The sequence below is a fragment of the Gastrolobium bilobum genome, unplaced genomic scaffold, assembly GCF_033153095.1.
Source record: "Gastrolobium bilobum isolate Gb01-03AN ecotype WA unplaced genomic scaffold, APGP_CSIRO_Gbil_v1 utg1221, whole genome shotgun sequence".
NCBI lineage: Eukaryota > Viridiplantae > Streptophyta > Magnoliopsida > Fabales > Fabaceae > Gastrolobium > Gastrolobium bilobum.
Genome location: NW_026897257.1, coordinates 443647 through 465576, shown reverse-complemented (window position 1 = coordinate 465576; position 21930 = coordinate 443647). Strand labels below are relative to the sequence as shown.

Genomic DNA, 21930 nt, shown 5'->3' with positions numbered 1-21930 from the left:
AAAAATAAATAAATTTATCTGTTATAATTTAACTGTAATGTTGCAGAAATTGGAATAAATAGTTTTTCATGCTAACTTTTCTTCTTTATACGTTCACAATCTTACTTTTGAGCTATGATATCTGAAATTATATTTTTTTTCAAATTATAAATTTTAATTCTCCGTCAAGCCTTCGCACCATATATCGTTACAGATCAGTGATAACATCGTAAGCTATGGAAGTTGCTAGAGAATCCTATGAAGCCACCAAACTTTCCTACCAACATTATTGAAATTAATAGTGTGGCACCACTTGAGTGCACATCCCATTGAGTTTCAACTTTCAACCACACAAAAATGTGGACCCTTTCACTTTATTTGAGCAAAACTCGAAGTTAATCGCCGAAAAGTTGCTCACAATTGCAACTCATATTAGGGATTTGCAACTAGTCTTAATCCACACCAAACCATGATTTACATTGTGTTAGGTTTAGATACAAACCACCGCAAATAAAATTAAAAAGAAAAAGAAAAAAGAATTTAATGCAGATTTGGCTTCCTTATGGAATGAAAATTCTTACATGCCGTTGTTGGCAAGTATCATCCTAAACAAACATAGCTTTGTAAGGTTATTTTGATGAGAAATTCTTATGTGTTTCTTAAGTTCGAATTATTACTTTGATGTGTATTAATATAATTTTGTGATGTATTAATATAATTTTGTGATGAACTACTTTCCTCTATTTTAATATTTTTGATTTATATTTAAAGTGACACGTGTAAATGATATAATAATAAGAACTTTTTCTTGTTATGAAGTACTTAAATTTTCTATTTTGGTAAGAGTTTGATTGTGATGCATGTAAAAAATATTTTATATTATTATTCAATGATGTGCTACCTACTTAATAAATTTAAACTATATTAATAGTTATATCATGTATCAACCTCATTAAATAATATTGTAACATATTGTTGGATAATAGTACAAATTTTATATTAATAGTGCATTAAAATTAAATTATTTTGATAAAAAATGATAGTGCATTGATATTATTTCAATAAAATATTTTTTTAAAAACAAATGTTATATTTAAAATGCTTAGCAATAATAATTCTTTTTTTCGGGGGGTAAAATTAGAAAGAAAAAATTATATCTGAATAATTATGAGTGTATGTTTAAAACGACAGTATAAAAATTAACAGTAATTTTTTAATAAAATAATTCATATATATATATATATATGGGAAAAGTATTTGTCATTTTAAATGACATAAAGTTATGTCATTTTAAGAAAGAGAAAAACAAAATAAATTTTTGTATTTAAAATTTAAATTAAAAAAAAAAACCACTTTCTCTCCCATGATTTCCAATTTTTATTCTTTGTGGTCTATCTCTCTCTTAAAATGACATAACTTATGTCATTTAAAATGACAAACATCAAACCATATAGATATACATATATATATGTCATTTTAAGTGAGAGAAAGACACGCAGTGAAATCATGGGAGAGAAAATGAGTAATTTTTTAAATTTTATATTTAAAAAAATACTAGGTTGTATCTTTTTTTCATTTAAAATGACACGACTATATGTCCTTTTAAAAGGACAAACATCAAACCATATATAATGTTTTCACTTTAAATTTGAGAAATCATGACCATACAAAGATGGAAATAAATATAACCGTTGGATCAACATAAGCGATCTAACGGTGAGATCGACTGGGTGTCACATGGGTGTAACATAACTTGGGTGTCACAATATCCTATCCATATATGTCATTTTAAGTGAGAGAAAGACACACAATGAAATCATGGGAGAGAAAATGAGTAATTTTTTTAAATTTTATATTTAAAAAAATACTAGGTTGTATCTTTTTTTCATTTAAAATGACACGACTATATGTCCTTTTAAAAGGACAAACATTTTTCTCTTTATATATATATATATATATTACTTATTTTTTATAATTCATGATCAATTACATTTCGTAGTACAGAGGGGGTAGGCAATTTACCGTGATAAGCCCACGGAAAATTTCAAGGAAAACTTTCAACTTCTTGTTTTACTATATTCAACTTTGTATTTCTCTGTTGGTATAGTACATTGAACGTAAAAAATGGCTATAACAGTTTTAATATCCCCATCAATAGGACAAAATCTTATTTTATGATTTTTATATAAAATTCCCCTTTTTTACTCTTAAGCAAGTTCTTAAAAGGGTTTAATTAATTCAGAATTTATGTTTCGTATTTCCTTTTTAAATATCTTTTATTTTTCATAATAATACTTAAGAGAATATAACATTATTCAGGGAGAAAACAACCAAAGCGAGATTTCCCTTTACACTAGGCGTGCCTTTGGAACCAGAAAAGCTGATATCTGAAAGACTGAAATTTCCGCCTATAGTGGGAATGAAATGTAAACTTACAGTTCCGAAATCCTGAAATTTATCATCATAGTAAAGAACTTTAGTTGCTGCAGACTTGAAAAGCAACAAACAAGCTGAAAACGTCGCCCACGGTTCTGATACTCTGGAAACTCTCTTCAAAAAAATTATCAAAACTTGTTTCCTTAACCAATAAATACCAGTTCCGATAAAAAAAAGACTCGAGTACTTTGATCATGTGATTTCAAGTTTGGTCTCCCTGTTAGGAGGAATTCCTACCTGTATTGCGAGAGAATAGATTGACCTATTTATCAGTAAACTATTTACCATTAGTTTTAAGAAAATACTAAACTTATCATTCATTCCTTGAAACTCAAAAAGTTAAATTTTCAGCCCAAGTTTTGCATGGAACCCAATAAATTACCTATCCACTACTTACGACCTGTCAAGCAAAAATCTACTGCTACTATGAAATCCCTAAAATCCCTCCCAACAAATTCTTAAATAACAAGAAGCGTCTATCTCAATGAAAAGCACACCTTAAAATCGAAATATTTGTTCTCCTTTCTCAGGCATCCCCAAGTGATAGGAGTTGAAAACCAAAGAAATATAGCAGCAATTACAATTGCTAACTTCATGCACCAAATGTGGTTCCTGCATGCAAGTAGTGTTCTTGGGCGAGTATATTTCTTTTAATAGCATAACTTTAGAGGTGCCTTTAATGGGATATCAGCTATAAAATTCTCAGGCTCATTTAAAAAAGGGACAAAGGTTCAAACTTCCGAGTTATTAACTAAGTGAGCCCAAGCAGATTCACAAACAGCTCGGCTCATTCCAAGGCCTACTTTAAAAATATGAAGACTATTAAGCAACAAGGAATGTGAACAATTTGAACATAGGCACCCTAATCGCAAGTGGGTGCGCATCATTGATCCAAATCTCTACACAACTACAAAAGACCTGCATTAAAGTGAGGATACAAAAACAGTAAAAAAATAGAGTTCTATTTATGTCATAACAATTAACAGCTTTGATCATTCTAGTCTTCTGCAGCATCTTCGATTTCTTCATCCTCTGGTACTCCACGTAGGTAGAGAACATTGTTACATCTAAAAATACATGAAACAAGGCTTAACTATTATATTTAAGAAATGATATGACCACAGTAAAAACATGAATCACCATTGTCAGTAATCTTTAGGTTATCAATTTTGATATACAAACAAAGTCATGGTATAACATGATCAGACTCCTGTTTGATAAAAAAAAAATCTGAATGCATTTTCGGACCATCTTAATTATATATATAACTAAGATATATCTAACCATAACTGAAATAAAAAGCAATATGAACCATCAAGGCTGAGATAACTTTGTTCAGTTTAACAAACAGCATGATTCAAAAACTATATATCATGTTATCTTCAAACTCAGGAAAAAAAAAAGTTTTTAAATGCTAGACAAACAAAACCTAGTTTCCAATTTAGACATCAATTTAAAAAATATTGAAAAACATATTGACAATTTATATACATGTGCTTAGCAAAACAAGAAGACCACTAGCAAAAAAAGTAGTTGAGATGGAAGTTACCTGATTAAAATTTCTCCTAAATTTCCAGTAAATTGTCCCTCAATGTACTCCTCAGTGTTGGCCAGCTACACAGAGATTCACAAATATTAAAAATAATTTTAGCAACTAAGCCAAGAGCCCCAAACAATAATTAATATTCGGGACGAAAACATCTAAGAGTCAATTCAGAAATTCACCTGCAAGTTCATATAGGAATCAACCGAAACAAGATAACCTGGAAAAAAAAACCACAATTAACAGATGAAAAAAAAATCCATGCAGTATTTGATTACCTGATGTATAAACACCGAAATGAAACATATTACTGTGATGTTTAACAGTAGAAAAATTACGCCATAATAAGGGACCATACCCTTGTACTCCATTCCCCACTTTAGTTTCACAATAACAGGTTTCCCAGTCAAATTGTTCAGGAAAGGCTTGGGATTAACTGGTATAGTCTGCAAAACACAAGGAGGAGAAAAAAAAAATAGAAAATAAGGCACATTTAATCACACTCCTTGACTTGACCATTCATACACAATGACGCAGCGAAAAATTGGTTCACATCCTTCCCTAAATTACTCTTCTTCTTTTTTCATCAAACACATGGCGTGTATCAAGGTGCAATCCAATGCATCAACGATAAAGGGTAATAACTTTGGCTTCGCACCATTTCTCAGAAGTAAAGCGAGTAAGGATATGGGTTAAGTCAAATGAATGTATAGAAGATGATTAAAGTATGCAAGAGGAATGATACTCACAGCCATTGCAGAATGGTACGGATACGGAGGCTTTCTGTTTTCCCTGCGTGAGCTCGAAGCACAAATTAGGGTTTAATGCCCAAGGGGAAGAAGGGAAATGGGAAGGGATTATTCCGGATAGCCTACTGGGCTTTCTGGCCCATTCATTAGTCAAAACCCAGCCCAGAGATACAAACGCTTCGAAGTCCAGGTGAGTTGGTCGACTCACGAATGCTGTAATCATTCTCCAAGGCCCAACATCCAATCCGCTTACATATTCACTTTCCTTGGAGTGTGTATATATATATATCTGTGTGTGTGTGTTTCTGGCCCATTCATTAGTCAAAACCCAGCCCAGAGATACAAACGCTTCGAAGTCCAGGTGAGTTGGTCGACTCACGAATGCTGTAATCATTCTCCAAGGCCCAACATCCAATCCGCTTACATATTCACTTTCCTTGGAGAGTGTATATATATATATGTGTGTGTGTGTGTGTGTGTGTGTGTGTGTGTGTGTGTGTGTGTGTGTGTGTGTGTGTGTGTGTGTGTGTGTGTGTGTGTGTGTGTGTGTGTGTGTGTGTGTGTGTGTGTGTGTGTGTGTGTGTGTGTGTGTGTGTGTGTGTGTGTGTGTGTGAGAAATGATTTTCTTATGTTATAGGAAATGTTCATCTCATATTATAGAAACAAAATTACAAGTGAGACCCAGAGGTAAGAGGAGAGAAAACAAAATAGGTGATTTTCTTATGTTATAGGAAATGTTCATCTCATATTATAGAAACAAAATTACAAGTGAGACCCAGAGGTAAGAGGAGAGAAAACAAAATAGGTGATTTTCTTATGTTATAGGAAATGTTCATCTCATATTATAGAAACAAAATTACAAGTGAGACCCAGAGGTAAGAGGAGAGAAAACAAAATAGGTGGGACCCACCCATCTTTTGTATATGTAGAAAATTTGTTTCTCTCATACAAAATGAGATAAATATAACATTTTATATATATATATATGAGATATCAAACTTAATTAAGGAAAAATTATTTGTCATTTTAAATAACACAAAGTTATATCATTTTTAACGAAACTACGGGCATGTTTGATTGTGTTTTGATTTTTTTGTTCTTAAAACTGTTTTGTAGAATAATTATGGAAACATTTGTTTTCTATGTTTTTTTTATTTTGAAAGTTAAAAACTAAAACAGAAAACAAAAACAACTCAGACATGTTCTATAAATTTGATTATAAAAACAAAAAAATAATTACAGTTTTTAATTTTTTTTTTCCAAAACAAGCTTACCAAACGAGTTTTTTTGTTCTGAAAACTAAAAAATTGTTTTAAAAAACAGTAACCAAACAGAGCCGACGTTATTTTGGTGTATGTTTTCATTTTCTCTTTTTTATAAAATTAGGAAGAAAAATAAAGTGGAAGAGAGAGAATGTAAAAACACACCAAAACGATATAATTTCATTAAAAATGATATAAATTTGTGTTGTTTAAAATGACAAACATTTTACTAGTGACGGAGCCCGGAACAAAAGTTAGGTAGTGCCGAAAAATCCGACCAGGTAAAATCAGGTGGTGCCAAAGTTGTATTATTTTTAAAAATCCAACTAAAATCAAAGTTGTATCAAATTTTTTTAAAAAATCTATACCATTTAAATGGCTCCGCCATTGACTTTACCCATTAACTTATAATGTGAAATAAGCAGTCAATTAAAACACATAAAATTAAATTGAAAACAAAAAATGTAATAATTAAAATAATATCTGATATACTAGGTGTGAATGGTGATACTGGTAATATCATTATATTGGGTCACAAAATTAATTTTTTTAAATGCTATTTAGATAAATATTTGTTTCGATAATTTCTTTTAAGGATTTTTGCAGTTTTCATTAACGTTTTATCAAATTATCCTTCATATAATTAAATTTAGATTTTCTTCTACATTTTATCATATTATCTTTTGTATGATCACCTTGTCTTAACAAAGCTTCCATTGATATTCTTCTTACACGAACAAACCATATATAAAATCCATGCACTAACTTCGTTAAAATAAAGAGCATTATCTATTAATCCTACTTATTTGGTAAAATTACAATCAAAAGATGCTTTTACAACCCAAATTTATGGGATGTAGTGTCTCTGCAGAGACATAGGACACGAACTCCACACAACGTTGAATCCCAAAGTGAGGAATTTAAGATCCCAAGTTGCAGCACAAGAGGTTGCTTGGGTAGTTGATAAAGCCACCATCAGCAATTCTTTTGTGTTTTTGGTGATGCGGTGCTTCATTTTAAAGCCTTTTATTTATGAAAAATATTACTTTTCTTTCACATAAGACAACTTATCTCATTTTCTCTCACTTCAATTTTTGCACTCCATCTTTTACTCTCTCTTTTTTATAATAGTAGAACTCACTCATTTTTATTTTATTTTTTTTGAGGTTACAAGGAATTGAACACAACACCCTACACAACACACACTCCTAACATACACACCCCACACCACTAGACTAACCCTAGTGGTGCCACTCATTTTCTCTCTATAACATAAGATAATTATCTTATGTAAAAGGAGATTAATAAAACCTTTTATTAATTTAACAAAAATAAAATAAATGGTGGCCTTGTGATCTACGTAATCCGTCTAATCCGGCACCAAATTATTCGAGTATGAAAAATATCAACCCAACCGTTACCTTATACCCTTTATACGTTGATTATTCTTTGTTGGTTTTTTCATTGGGATATGTTACTTGTGACAGCTAATGAGTTAATTGGCAACTTGAAAAAATGATATTTTTTATGTCGAATTACCGTTATTTACCAAATATTTATTATTCTTTGTTTAAAAGCTTAATAAAATTATTTAAATTATGGAAAAAGTGTATGTCATTTTAGAGGACACAAACTTAGATCTTTTTAAGAGAGATATAGACACAAAAAGTTGATATCCATATTTTTATTTTTTTTGTCTTTATTTTTTCAGTGAGACCTACATCTCTTTGTGTCTATTTCTCTTTTAAAAGAATCTAATTTTATAAGAAGAATATACATTTTTCCTTAAATTATAGTATGAAATAGGATTTGTCACACAAATTAAGGTCAACAAATCCAGCTTATCCTTGAAACTAAGCATGTCTACTTTTGAGTTTGAAATCGTGAATGTGTTCTCATGAACCCATGCACACATTGTGAACCAGTTAAACAAAAAGTGGCAATATATAAAAATGATACCAATGCAATTACCATCACAATTAATAATTTGACATGGCTTCACAATTGAGTTTTTTAATGAAAGTTTAGGAGAACCATTAAACTCATATAGAGCATGTACACAATTATTGTTATGACTACAAAATTATATATAACCTTACTATTTCCATAATATCATATATTTAGTTGGTAGAGAATTATATAACTTTGCTATTTAAGTAATCTGATAGCATGAACCTTTACAAATTGTGTTACTAAAATTGAATTGTTATACTTGAGTTTAGATCACAAATTCTGTCCTTTCATCTTTTTATATGCTGTAAATACATGTAAAACGTAACTATGAATAAATTCACAAAGAGAAATAGGGATATGTAATTAATCAAAAAGAGAAGTAGATATTTTCATTATAAAAGTTTACAGTGATAATATGTAGCTAATTAAGTGATGGCAAGTGTATTATTATAATTATAATTCTGTTCCGAAAGTTTTGAGTGATGGAGCAAATTGAACTCGTACTTGGGTTTCTCAATGTAGCAAACCGTTCGGCGACCGCAGCGCGGTCGTGTCCACTGCTCATGCACACTGCAATTTTCAAGATTGTTTTAACCTTTCTTTAGTGTAATCTCGTGTGCATAGCTAAGCTTGCTTTTTCTTGACGCATTAATTAAATTTTATGGCCATCCCCCAATAAAATTTGTACTATATTAATTATTGTGATCTTGACAACAAGACCTAACATAAATTCAAACGCAACTCTAATAATTTAATAGTCTTAAAATTATTTTATAATCAAATATAGTCGACATAATATCATATAAATATTTATTTATGGAAACACCCTCTTTTTGCAATCACAAGCAAACATCCCCACCCTCTTCGATCTCGTGCTCTCCCTACAATTAATCCCTGCCCACTTGCCTAACATTATATATAATTCTCTCTTTCTGTGATTTATATATATATTAATGAAAAAAATAAAAGCAAGAAAAAAGGGATGGTGGGAGATAGAGTGAATTTAAGGAACAGAGAGATGAAAAGTGACTGAGATATTTTGACAGGGAGAAATTAAGAGTTAGGGGACTCTATTAAATGGTCTTGAAAAAGGAAATCTAAGCCACGAGGCTGGGGTGTGTTCTAGACACCTATCTGACCTCTTCCGACATTTGTGCTATCTCTCTCTCTCTCTCTCTCTCTTGCATTCTATATGTATTTCATTTTTTCAACAAAACTTCATCAAATACATATGCCCCATCAAAGATAGTGTCCCACTCCCAGGAACCCCACAAGGTTTCAGATTTTGATATTACTTCCTCTTCATGATCTCAACTTTTACCAAACTCCAGTCAAGTTAACCCTTTTCAGTTTTGATCCATTTCTATCAGATTCAGACCCAAAGGCCTCTTTTTTCCCCCCATCCCATGCTGCATTAACACAACCATTTGCAGTGTATACAAATATAAATATATATATCTTTATTCCTTTTACCTTTTGCTCACTCAGCACAAACTCATCATCATCATCATCAACTAAAAACTTAGATTCTGATACTATGAACAGTTTTGACCCCCAAAGACAAGATTCCAGCTTAAAACGGAGATGGCAAGATAGAAGACAGATTATTACGGGTGCACCTTCAAATTCTTCTTCTTTGGCTTTCTATGCTAATAATAGCAACAACACCAGCAGCATGGCCAAGTATAGCAACAAATTTCAAAGCTTCTCTGTTCTTGAAGATGATGATCTTGTCTCAAGTGTAGTCCCTGCAGTTACTGTTGTTCTAGAGGGTCGTTCGATCTGTCAACGCATCAGCCTCCATAACCATGCTAGCTACCAAAGTCTAGCCAAGGCTCTCCGGCAGATGTTTGTGGATGTTTCCGACGCCGGAGGGAACTCGGAGATTCATGATGATCTTGATCTGTCCAATGCTATTCCTGGTCACGTTATTGCCTATGAAGACATGGAGAATGATCTTCTTCTAGCTGGTGACCTTAGCTGGAAGTAAGAGGGTCTTTGTTTTTTAACTCTTAATTATTATTGCTACTCTAGTACTTTAATTTCCCTCTTCCTTAATTATGAGCTTTTATCAATTATTGTTTTTTTTTTTTTTGGTTTAGAAATGCTGGTGATAGTTTTCTAGTAATTTTTGTCTATTAAAGTAATTGTTTCATTTTAGGCTGTGACTGATTTTGATGGTTGTGTTATGTATTTTCATTTATATATTAATTAGGGATTTTGTACGTGTGGCAAAGAGAATTCGGATACTTCCGATCAAGGGGAACTCAAGGAAAGGTACACACACAACAAGTACAAGAGAGGCATGAGTGATGATCATCTTGCAGATGGTTAATCATTACTATAGGGATCTAGTTTTGTGCATGTTGAAGAAGTAGAAACTGTGGTAATTAACGCTAGCAAGAAATGCTGGTTATGAGTTAATCCAATTGGAAGTACATGTGAAGCCTTTGTGTGCTTTGTATGAATAAAAGGACATTATTTTCTCAGTTTGTAGCTCATGGTTTATTTGATCACGTTTTACTTTTACTACTCAAAAAGAATTTGGTTGTTTCTCAAAATTGGTATGCGATTGCCTATATCTCTATGTTGGTTTTCATAATACGTTTCTGTTGGCATGCATTACAATTAATAAAATTTAAGGAGATATAGAAATTTCTTTACACGCTAACACGACACGAATACGGTACAAAAATTTGTGTTCGGATTGACACATATTTAAATTCTTCTTGTGTTTATATTGACAAAATATAGCATGCAAAAATTTGTGTCGTGTCGTGTGTCAGCACGCAAACACGCATTTGATTTGTATTTTTTTAACTATTTAATGTTTTGATCAATTTGTGTCGTGTTGTGTCAACTCATATAAAAAGTGATTCATGTGAGTGTTAAGAACTCATAAATTTCAATTTACGTGTTATCTGTGTCGTGTCGTGCAAACATATAAAATTTACAAATCGTGTTCATGTTGATATATCTCTGTCGTGTCAATTCGAATTGATCCCCCTTAAAACCGTAAACGAATTATTCGATTGTTAACATGGTTCAAAACTTCAAATCTTTGCCAAAAAAAATAACAAATAGTACTTGTATCAAATAATAACACTCATTCGGTTAACCTACATGTGTGTGTGTGTCATTCACAACTCCCATCAACATCTATGTATGCGTGCCATAAGACTAGAAAGTTATCGGATAAGTTAGATTTATTTGAAGGCAAGGACATGTGCATTCTGTTATCGACATTATTCTAATTAAGGTGGTATTCTATCCTAGTGCAATGTTATTATGGTTCCGTCAAAGCCGAACATGTAAATTTTGTTGTTAAAATCGCACCCACAATAGTCGATAAAGCAACTTTCAATTTAAAAGGTAAAATGGGGGCTTACAAAATGGTTTAACCATGCATTTTCCTTAATTAGGATTAGGATACCTAGCTTTGTTTAATTAATTACTTTCAAAATAGATTTGGTATAATTTAACTGTTTTAATTGAAGCCAGTTGGTGGGGCGAGGACCAACCTTAGCCAGCAGGCTAGCCATAACGACTATATGAAGCTTTTGATGAATTGGTTGAGGCCTAAAGCTGTATGTGCAAATTTAGGTGGTTTCTTCTTCTTTTTGCTCAAAAGAAGACTCAATAACAAGAAAGAACTATAACTGAAAAAGAAAACAAATTTATTTCCAATTAATTGAAACAGGTCAAAGTGACAATCAAACTTGTTGATGGTGTCCTTAATATATATAAATGCTTTTCCCTGTGGATACACACAATGACACGTTGGGTGATGCTGATTAAGCCCATTTCCTACTCTAATTAGTGGTGTTTGTTAGCGTATATAATGGTCCAATATGCATGTCATTAAAGCAACAATGATGTATGGAACTTTTGTGTGTGCTCCCTTGCTAGTTTCAGTGCAGAGATTGGATGATTTAGGCTTTGACATTTATGCATTTCGATATTCATAAAGTCCTCCACCCTATATCTACTACGTCTCAAATAACATATACAATGTTCTTTAGATATTATAAGATTTTTATTTTATAATAATCGCTCAAAAAATAACTCACGAATCTAGACAATTTCACGCAGGATATAAAACTCAATTTATGAATGATCCAAAAGGTCCAATAATTAAGACTTTAAGACTGAAGAAATGCGATCATCCCACGTCAATATTATATCATGGGACACGGCATCAGTAGCTTAGGATTTTATCGCCACACGACATCAATAGCTCAAAGCTCTACAACCACCATAATAGTCAATGACTAAGGGACCGACACCTGATTTAAACTACATCTATAAAACAAAACTCATAAATAGACATTTTGCACACGAGATAGTTTGCAAGGACTACTTTAGTTGACCAATAATTAAATGCCACCATATTAAGGCAGCATAAGCAAAACAATCAATTATTATATAACAGAGGATTGAAGCCCAAGTATGTTCATACATTCTATCTTAACTAAAGTGTATAGCTCGTATCCTAACTTAAGTGTTAGAGTGCCTTGCATGTGCCCCACACATTCTCAGACAATCAAGACATCCAGCCTCAAAATCTCCATATCGCAGAGTATCCCGCAGAAGCATCTCATGGAATCCTCATCTTTATTGGACCAAATTCGATCGTGTGTAATATAACCCAATTATTATTGGACTGGTTACTATTTAAGTACTCTATTACTAGTCTTGTAAATTGTAATTAAAAGACTGTGATCTTTAATTTTCATATTTTAATTTCTTTTTTTTTATACAATATTTAAATTTCTAAACTAAAATTTTACTCCTAGATTATATAACTACCTCCGCTTACATTCAGGTGCAAGTTATAATTTGATGAAACGTTTGAAACAGTAAAATAGTAGAGTAAGAATTCGATATTACTAAAATATTAATTTCTAGTTAATTAATATTACTAAAATATCAAAGATTACATTTTTAGTACTAAAATAGTAGTTATATAGTTAAAATTTGACATTTCTAATTCCAGTCATATTTTTCTATATAGAATAGTTGAGGTGGCAAGTCAGAAAGCAATTTCTAATTAATTATTTTAAAATATCTGTGGTGATAGTATTAGTTGTTTCAGCATTATGGCAATATTAGAAAGGCAAAATTGATTCTATGTTACGGTAATTTAACTATCTCATGTCACTCTCAGTTTGTAAAAAGTGCCTAACTCTTTTTTTTTTTTAAAGCTGATGGGACCCAGCTTGTTTCTATCAACAGGAAAAATCGATTATCTTCGAAAAACAATGCCCTATTAGAAATGTTTAGTTATTGAAGTGCTTGTATCTTAAAAAAAAAAGGGACTAAAACTTTATTGCTACCAAGGATGATCCTTTGCATTTTACTTCCTGCTTCATCCTATCGCCATGTTTTGAATCTTTTCTACCATTACACTGTCAGTATCCTGCAAAGAATAATGTTCCATAATCTATTCATCTTGCTCTTGGCTTTCTCATCTTCTTCCCAGAAGCTAGCTTTTCTTCATTAAACTTTCTTTTCCTGGTTGCCGCAAGTTCGGGCATGCAGACGCAATTGGTTGCCATGTTTCCACCAATGCCCTTCATCAATGGTTATCCTCTCTAAATAGTTTGTCCTCAAGTCTTTACGTCCATTTCATAGACTCTAAACTTCTCTAGTTATTGGACTTTAGATATAAACAGATGTGGTTTTTACTATCATTGAGGGAAATTTTATAAAAAAATTATCTTTCCAATGTACGTATTTGTTTTTTGAAATAAAAATAAAAATTTACCTCATGTAGTACACAGTGGCGTGCTAACTGCTAACAACTAGAGATCTTACTCATCTTTTTCCAGTCTTAACTTTTGGGAACTGGTTGTTTCAGATGAGAAGTAATAATGGAACCACCAATTTAAATTTGGAGCCTCAAAATTAGCTTCCAACTTAAAGGGGGGCTCAACCTCTTCCTGCAATTTAAATCAACTTGGACCACTGCAGATAAATGTAAAGGACCACTGCCAACAAGTCAACAATGACTAAGTGAAAACTGAAAGGCAGACACGATGATGGGGAATCTGAGATTTCAGATTAATGAGAAAGATTAATGTTCATGAGTCATGACTTGACCACCATGAACTCTCTCTTACTCCAAGGCAAAACAGGCAAACTTATAAAAACTACCATTATATTTTAGCCGATAGCTAAAACTAAAATCTGCAGACCAAAAACCATACCGGAGAATGAACAAAGTTGTGTTAGAAATTATTTTTAACTTGGTATGTGTAATATAGCTGGGGCTTATCATTTCTTAAGTCACTTGAGATAACTTTATCTTCGACCACTAAATCATAACCGTACAAAGATGGATCAATGGTGATAAAAGAAAAGAAAGAAAAAGAGAATTATAACCATTCAAAAATGAATCAATTAATATAAGGAAATAAATAAACAAAACGACATAATTTTGAGATGACTGGAAATAAATATATCTTAAGTGACTTAAGAAATATTTTTTTCATATAGTTAACCACACCGCAAATTATTTTTTGAGAATTTATTTATAATTAACCCCGATTTTAAATCTGAAATGTTAAAAATATTAGTTATGAGAATATTGTTACTTAAATAAATTTATTGTATGGTAATACTTATTACATGCATCAGGTTGGAAAACACTGGCAGCCTATGACTAGTTTAGATAATTTGAAAATTAGTATATAATTTATTTATTTTTTGGGATAAACCACATGTATTCTCCATGAAAAACAATTATGTTCAAAATCACCTCCTGTGGAGGACATATGTAGTTTATCCAAAAAATAAAATAAAAATTATATACTAAATTAGTATATAGTTTATGTTGTCAAAAGCAAACCAAACAATAAACTAGCAAGATTTCCAATTCAAGCTTAACCAGTTCAAACTCTCAACTATATTTCAACCAACTAATTGAATCAGATGACATGATAAAATATAATTCTCATTTAATGATTTAATATATATATATATATATATATATATATATATATATATATATATATAAACATTTGTGAAATATGTAAAAATGTTGAGTTTTTAAAAAAGTATATATTAATAATTAACTAATTCAATTGAATAAACGTTTATTTAATCCTGTTTTGACAGGTCCAAAGTGATGTGTCAATTTGGTTATAAATCTAAACCATAATTAATAAGTGTTTCGGTTTTAACAACACGGTGCAATATCAAATCCTATCACGTTTCATGCCACGATAAATATTTAAACAATATATCGACTTTCTAAGGTCTCAGCTGATATTGATTGTAGTAATATTATTACAAGAACAAGAATATAAAGGTCAAACAATGTAACTGACAGTCTATGAAGATGAATTAATTACTTATCGATTTAGTTGTGCAAAAGATGTGCAGCTTTGTCAGTCCGCAGTAAAAATGAAACACAGCAATAGAAACTCAAGTTCAGCTTTAATTATCTTCAAATGGAGGTAAACCCCACTCACTAGGGTTGAAATCCAACAGTGAGTTCAAAACCTGATCTGCTGCATCATGAAAAGATTTGTCCAGCCTTGGATCAGGAACCATAACAGCAGACCTGTATGACATGTAAACAAAAATTATTATCAAGCTGCACATGAAAATACTTCTTCCAATTGCACAATGTATCCGTGTTTAATCAAAATAACAAGCAATTTAGGCAAGAAATGAATAGAAAGAAATGGTCAAGAGTAGACATCATCCATCATAACTGACTGAGGGACCACATTAAATGACATCTTAGCTTGACATCAAGACCAGATATATCATTGTATCCATTTTAAGTTACCTATACGGTTTGCTCTTATTGTGTTTTTCTCTTTTCTAGTAGTATTATTTGCTTGCACACCAGTCCGAATTATAGCTCTCCATGTATTGTGAGAAAAGTTAACAGTCCCACAACCAACTTAAGAATGAGCTCCAGTTTTGCCTTATCTGACAATCTCTAGACCTTCTAACCATCAGTAAACTAAATAGTGTAATAGAATTTTTCTCAAAAAAAAAAAAAAAAAACAAACAACCTTTAAGCAGTTGGATTATAGCCAGTAGCTACCTCTAACCTTCAAAGCCTACCAATTAGAGCTCATATGAACAACCATAATATATAATCTAGTAAATGTTGAAGAAAAAAAATGTTTGTAGGTAAAAATTAATTCAGAGGTTAAGACAGAAACCACGGGAATCTTCACTTTTGTAAGATGAAAATTGTTACAAGCAATTTGACAGTGGAATCAGTAACACGGCTTCTGATATTCATATTTTATAATTTTTTACACCTCAAACATGCAGGTAGTAAATATATAATTATATCAACCGAGTCATTATTGCATATAAGAGCTAGGGAGATAGAAAGGAAAGAACCTAGTGAACATATATATGTTACAAAGATGCAATCTGTCATAATTGTCAGGACGAAGAACTTGTTTGAGTAAAGAAATAAAAGATCTAATAAATTTCAGACCAGTGATATATATATATATAGAATAGAGTAAATACCATTTTTCGTCCTCAGCAAATTTTACGATGCCCACTTTAGTCCCTAGCAAATAAAAAGGCCCATCGTGGTCCCTAAAAAACTCAAAAGGGACCCATTTTAGTCCTTTTAGGGACTAATATGAATCTTTTTTGAATTTGTGAAGGACCCCGATTTCAACTAAATGGGTCCATTTAGAATTTCTTAGGGACCACAATGGGCCTTTTTATTTGTTAGGGACTAAAGTGGGCATCATGAAATTTGCTGAGGACCAAAAATGGTATTTACTCATACATATATATATATATATATATATATATATATATATTGCTGAAAGAATTGGAGCAACGGTAAGGTTGTTCCTTGTGACGAGAGATCATGGATTCGAGTGTGAGGAACAGTCTCTTTGCAAAAATGTAAGGTAAGGTTTGCCTTTATTTTGTATACTATATACCGTGAAACTCAAGAGATATTTTGTATACTATGCACCCTCAGATATTTTGTATAGTATATACTGTGCATGTAATAATGCAGGATCTGAAACAGTGCAACTCATAGATCTGGCACTAACCTACTTATTCTACTAAATGTTGGCACCTTTTGGGAACTATAATCTGCTACATTAAAAAGTGACAATAAAAAATATTATTCAATGCATCAATCCACTTACATCCCAGCATTCTTAGCTCCAAGAACTCCTGAGGGCGCATCTTCGAAAACAAGAACGTTACAAGGATCTACTGGTCCACCCTGTTAACCATCAATTGATCATTAACTACCACATCACTAAGTATGATTACAACTCGATAAAGCTGGACATACAACAATCAATGAAAAGAGCCTAACCTCAAATTCAAAATAAGAAAAGAAAAGGCATATATAATCCTTTAATCTGCAGACAATTTTTTCATCAAGTGTAGAACATTCATAAATTGGTATACCTCAAATCTCTTGGCTGCTGCAAGAAATACATCCGGTGATGGTTTGCCTTGTTTAACTTCAGGGTCATCACCAACAACAACATGATGCATCAAAGAAAAGATTTCACGATGTCTTTGAGTTTTCAATTCAAAATGTCGCCTGTGAGAACTGTAGGGAAAATTATCAAAAGAACTTTGCATAAGAAAATTCCTTCAAAATAGATGCATGTCATGAAATAAAATCTCTTCTTTCTGATCCCCCCCCCCCAAAAGTAAAGGACGATTTAAAAAAAATTAACAAAAGATGGCCGAAGTATACCCAGTTGCCAAACAAATTGGAACTCCTTTTGCATGTAGATGCCTGATTAACCGGCTAGCACCTATGATAGATGAAAACGGGACAGAAGGACATCAATATATTAACATAGTAGCAGCGCATATGCACAGAATTTGCATATGAAAATATTTATTCAGCTACTTGGTCTTTTCAGTTTGACAAGCTAATTATATACAACACAATCGATTCCGTACCAATCCCGACACTTTAAATGTGAAGTATCATTTACAACATTACAGATTAAGGCCTTCATCATAAATAGTTTAGGTAACAGGCTAACAGCAATATTTTCACATCCTTGACCTAGTTCCTGAGTTAGCGTGTGGCATCTATGAGTATAGTTCAATGACATAAATTGTATGCAGCATGTATAGCAAAAAAAAAAAAAAAAAAAAAGATACCCTAGAGAACCTATGCTTTGCAAGAAGATTAGATCTTGAATATTTGAAAACAATTTACCTAAACAAATACATACATTCCCCATTGAAAAGTGAAAAGCAGTTATGGGAAAAATTATTTCCATGAAAAATGGAGTTCTACACCCTTATCCTTGGAAAACAGTTTTTCCAAGGTAGACCAAGCAAACCAGCGTAAGCATTTCCAAAGTTGTCTACTTGAAGCAACTACAAAGTAAGATCAGGTCAAATGTACGAGTTTAAAGATGCCAGTCATACCAGTAATATAGCGAAGTATCTAGCTACAGAATCATGGTAGAGATTATTTAATGAATTCAAATAACTATATTGAAGAAGTTAAAAAGTTCTAATGTTCCACATATATTGCAATGCTGAATGTGTCAATGTAATTCCTTCTCAGCCCAAGTAGATCCATATTGAAATGAATCATTTTGAGTTTTCACCATGTGTGCCACGAGAAAGAAATCAATGATTGAACAAAGACAAGTAAATTACTAAAACTGAGAGCGAAAAGATGAGAAAGAACCAACTAAATTTTTTTATGAAATTACTCAAAAGAAGGAGAAAAAAGTAACAGATCCGAAAAATAGGTGGTAAAACGTGAAGTAATGAGAAGAGAAGAGAAATCCTCATAGGCAAAAGAAATTAAAGAAGGGGTAGCAGATCTAAAAGTAGGGCAAAGGTGAAATGATCAGTTATACTAGCCGCATCGTCATAATTTAACAAGTAGTTATCATCAATAAAGGCAATAGGATGAAGTATTCTACTAATAAGACACACATACATGATAAGACATACAATAATTGTTTTTAAAATGCTTAAATGATATCTATTTAAGCATAATCACTTATCCATTCCACACTTTCAAACTTTTGGTTATTAATTCATGCCGATTTATATTAAAAAAAAAGTAAACAGGGTAAAAATTCAGTAACCCTTGACAGCAGAGAAGATCGCCACCTCTGTGTAGAATACATGTTTAAAATACGCATGTGAGTTATTATGACACATGAATAAAAATATATCAACTATTTTTTGATTGTGTACTATGATTAAAGCTTTTGATTTCTAGAGCATGTTTGAATATTCTCTCATGTTTCAAACGTCAGATCCAGTTATAGCTAGTAGCGACATGATTCTTTAATCTTTATGTTAATTAGATAAGGGTCTCAAATCTCCATCAATCCACATACCTGGCATCAGCTCACTTGTCGGAAACAATTTCTGCAGCATCTCCTCTCTTTCTACTAGAAATTGCTCAGGACTAAGAATGTCACTAATTCCAGACTCTTCAACAAAGACCCTAGCAGCTTCTATTGCTTTCTTTCCCATCATCTTTGGCTTGAGGCTCCAATCAAAGGTTTTATTGTATCTAGCAAGTATAATTTCCTGAACTTCAGTATAGAACTTCTCTGTGTCTGCAAAAGAAGCAAGCCCATATCAAATTCGTAAATCAGCAGATGAAATATTACTACTCCACATAACAATCTAGTAAACATACAGCACAAGTATCTTGGGAAAACAAGTTGACACCCCAAAACTGTAGTGTAAATATTACTAACAAGTCCAACAAGAAACATGGAACCCAACTGCAGCTGGGGGATTTGGCCATTTTTTTAGCATCTTCAGCATCTTGTATGATGCAACAAAAATGGAATCGTTCCATGCCTTCCATAAACAAAGAAAAAAGGGGCCACCCATGACTCTAAGAGGTATCGGGCAATGATATAAGTGTAGGAAGTGTTCATTTAACAGAAAAAAATGGATTCACATTCATGGGGCAGGAAATAATACTTGTGTTCAAGTTGCCCCTAAACTTTGCTGGCCTCATTTAAAAATAAAAAAAAATAAACAACAACAAAAAAATTGACAAGAGATAAGCAAGTTGCTGATAAATGGGTATGCAAATGTGAATTCAAAATAGATGTTCATTAATGCGGGATGCCAGGAAGCACATAGCATCCTTCAAACCCTGAAAAGTTGGAAGGGAGAAATTCGAGATGAAATACCGAGCAAGAGACCATCCATGTCAAAAACGACGTGAGTTATTGGCGTTCTGCCAGAAACGGCAGTGGAGGGATTGGCCATTGCGCTCTGATTCTGATTTCTGAAGGAACAATGGAAGCTATAGCAGTTGCTGTCCAGTGTCCGATTTATTATTGCACATTCGTAGAAAGAATTGAGGGAGATTGCGAATATGAGAAGAAAAAAATAGAAAAAAAGGAAGAAAGATAAATAACTCTGTAAAAAAATTAGAAAGAAAAGCACGAATTAAAAATTTCACTTGTTTATAGCGTAGTGATAGTTAAATTAATACAAAATTTCACATCACCTAATACGATAAGATTCATTCTCAAATTCACATTTAGGCTAGACACTTCGTAATCATCGTGATTATAATTCTTTTGATAAATTACTTGAATTTATTTTTTTTACCTTGACCTATTTTCATTTTAATTCTATAAAAACATATATAAATTTAAAGAAAAATATTTGTCATTTTAAATTATATAAAGTTAGAAGCAGAGTATACTTATCACAAAAAAAGTTTATCACTCTTACCACCAATTTAATCATCGTTGAATTATGTCAATCTAACGATTATAATCTATTAGAAATTAATAACATTTATTATTTACAAAAAAAAAATAACATTTATTGTGTCATATTTATTAATTAATTATTAATTTCCAATAAACTATAATAGTTAGATTGACGGAAATCAACTAGAATTAAATTGATTGTAAGAGTGGTAAACTTTTTTGGTGGTAAGTAGATCCATTTCCATAAAGTTATGTCATTTTAAGATAGTGATAGACACAAAATAATATTTTTTATTTAAAATTCAAATTAAAAAATCATCAACTTTCTCCCCGATAATTTCTATTCCTTGTGTCTATCTCTCTCCTAAAATAACATAACTTATATCTTTTAAAACGAGAAACATCAAACCCATAAATTTATCTTAAATAAACTTTGAGACTTAATTACCGTGTTAAACCTGTTATATACGTCTTTGAAAACTGCTGCATGCAACACCTTTCTCTAAGCCCTTTTCTAATAGTTTATTTTGTTGTTGTTTTAAAAAAAAAAAATTAAAAATTAGTGAAATTTGATATTTATTAAAACTTGAATTATTTGATGTCAAATATTGTAAAACGCTTACAACTTTATCCCATTGTGATTACTTTAGGTTGGTTTCAAACTTTAATAAGCATTTGGATCCATCACAGTCTTTGAATTTGATGATATAAATGCATTGTTTACGAATATTTTAAGATAGTATCTTAACCATATTATAAACATAATGACAGGTCCTTCTTCTTATATACAAATTCTAACCAGAAGTTCTAATGTTATTGACTTTGAATGTCAAGTGTGCATTTATTTTTTTAATAAGCTCAAGTATGTATTTTTAATTTTAGTACATAAGTATGTACTTTTTTAATGTTAAGTATACATCCTAAATATATTAGTACATAATTAAAGTCACGCACATGATCTTAATAATCGGTTAAATAAATTTGATTGTTACTAATTATACTAATATGTCAATTCCCGTTTTCCTATTAAGATAACAAATAATGTGGATATGAAAAATATTTTATTGATAAAGGCAAAATTTGATCTTTACGTTTTGAAATAATTAATTTTCTGCTGTTGACCAACAAATACTGAATGTTGGAATCGTTTTTTAGCTTGTTTGGCTGGAAGACGGGTGATGGAAAGACTATTAAATTATAGGCAGATAATTGGTTGAACCTCGATGACAATCTAAGCAATCTAGCTCTTAATCACATTCCTGGTTTGGATATGCATAAAACTTTAGCAGAGATTTTTCAGCAGGGTACTT

The 21930-nt window shown here is 31.7% G+C and overlaps 3 protein-coding genes across 3 annotated transcripts; 1 reads left to right on the top strand and 2 right to left on the bottom strand.

Annotated features, from left to right (window-relative positions):
- Positions 1–3105: 3105 nt before the first annotated feature.
- Positions 3106–4835, bottom strand: LOC133305510 (probable small nuclear ribonucleoprotein F). Its single transcript, XM_061505749.1, has 5 exons — positions 4708–4835; positions 4317–4404; positions 4141–4178; positions 3965–4029; positions 3106–3482 (listed from the first exon to the last, which is right to left on the bottom strand). The coding sequence occupies exons 1-5, from the start codon at positions 4711–4713 to the stop codon at positions 3413–3415; spliced, it is 267 nt and encodes an 88-aa protein (XP_061361733.1). The 5' UTR covers positions 4714–4835; the 3' UTR covers positions 3106–3412.
- Positions 4836–9043: 4208 nt separating this feature from the next.
- Positions 9044–10395, top strand: LOC133305542 (auxin-responsive protein IAA33). Its single transcript, XM_061505795.1, has 2 exons — positions 9044–9908; positions 10138–10395. Exons 1-2 carry the CDS (start codon positions 9460–9462, stop codon positions 10229–10231), a joined length of 543 nt encoding a protein of 180 aa, XP_061361779.1. The 5' UTR covers positions 9044–9459; the 3' UTR covers positions 10232–10395.
- A 4752-nt stretch (positions 10396–15147) lies between these two features.
- LOC133305509 ((DL)-glycerol-3-phosphatase 2) lies at positions 15148–20252 on the bottom strand. The gene is made up of 6 exons (XM_061505748.1): positions 20087–20252; positions 19271–19495; positions 17644–17704; positions 17346–17493; positions 17075–17154; positions 15148–15489 (listed from the first exon to the last, which is right to left on the bottom strand). The coding sequence occupies exons 1-6, from the start codon at positions 20163–20165 to the stop codon at positions 15363–15365; spliced, it is 720 nt and encodes a 239-aa protein (XP_061361732.1). The 5' UTR covers positions 20166–20252; the 3' UTR covers positions 15148–15362.
- Between the last annotated feature and the right edge of the window lie 1678 nt (positions 20253–21930).

What these genes read in the sequence shown, in the direction of transcription:
- LOC133305510 (XM_061505749.1), bottom strand. An exon ending in GTGGGGAATGGAGTACAAGG is followed by an intron (nt 4,179 to 4,316) that starts GTATGGTCCCTT and finishes TTTTTTTTCCAG; the next exon opens with GTTATCTTGTTTCGGTTGAT. An exon ending in TTAGGAGAAATTTTAATCAG is followed by an intron (nt 3,483 to 3,964) that starts GTAACTTCCATC and finishes ATGTATTTTTAG; the next exon opens with ATGTAACAATGTTCTCTACC.
- LOC133305542 (XM_061505795.1), top strand. Translation starts at nt 9,460, where the DNA reads ATGAACAGTTTTGACCCCCAAAGACAAGATTCCAGCTTAAAACGGAGA. An exon ending in GCTGGTGACCTTAGCTGGAA is followed by an intron (nt 9,909 to 10,137) that starts GTAAGAGGGTCT and finishes TATATTAATTAG; the next exon opens with GGATTTTGTACGTGTGGCAA.
- LOC133305509 (XM_061505748.1), bottom strand. Translation starts at nt 20,165, where the DNA reads ATGGCCAATCCCTCCACTGCCGTTTCTGGCAGAACGCCAATAACTCAC. An exon ending in GACAAGTGAGCTGATGCCAG is followed by an intron (nt 17,705 to 19,270) that starts GTATGTGGATTG and finishes CATCTATCATAG; the next exon opens with GTGCTAGCCGGTTAATCAGG. An exon ending in CCAATTTGTTTGGCAACTGG is followed by an intron (nt 17,494 to 17,643) that starts GTATACTTCGGC and finishes TTTTCCCTACAG; the next exon opens with TTCTCACAGGCGACATTTTG.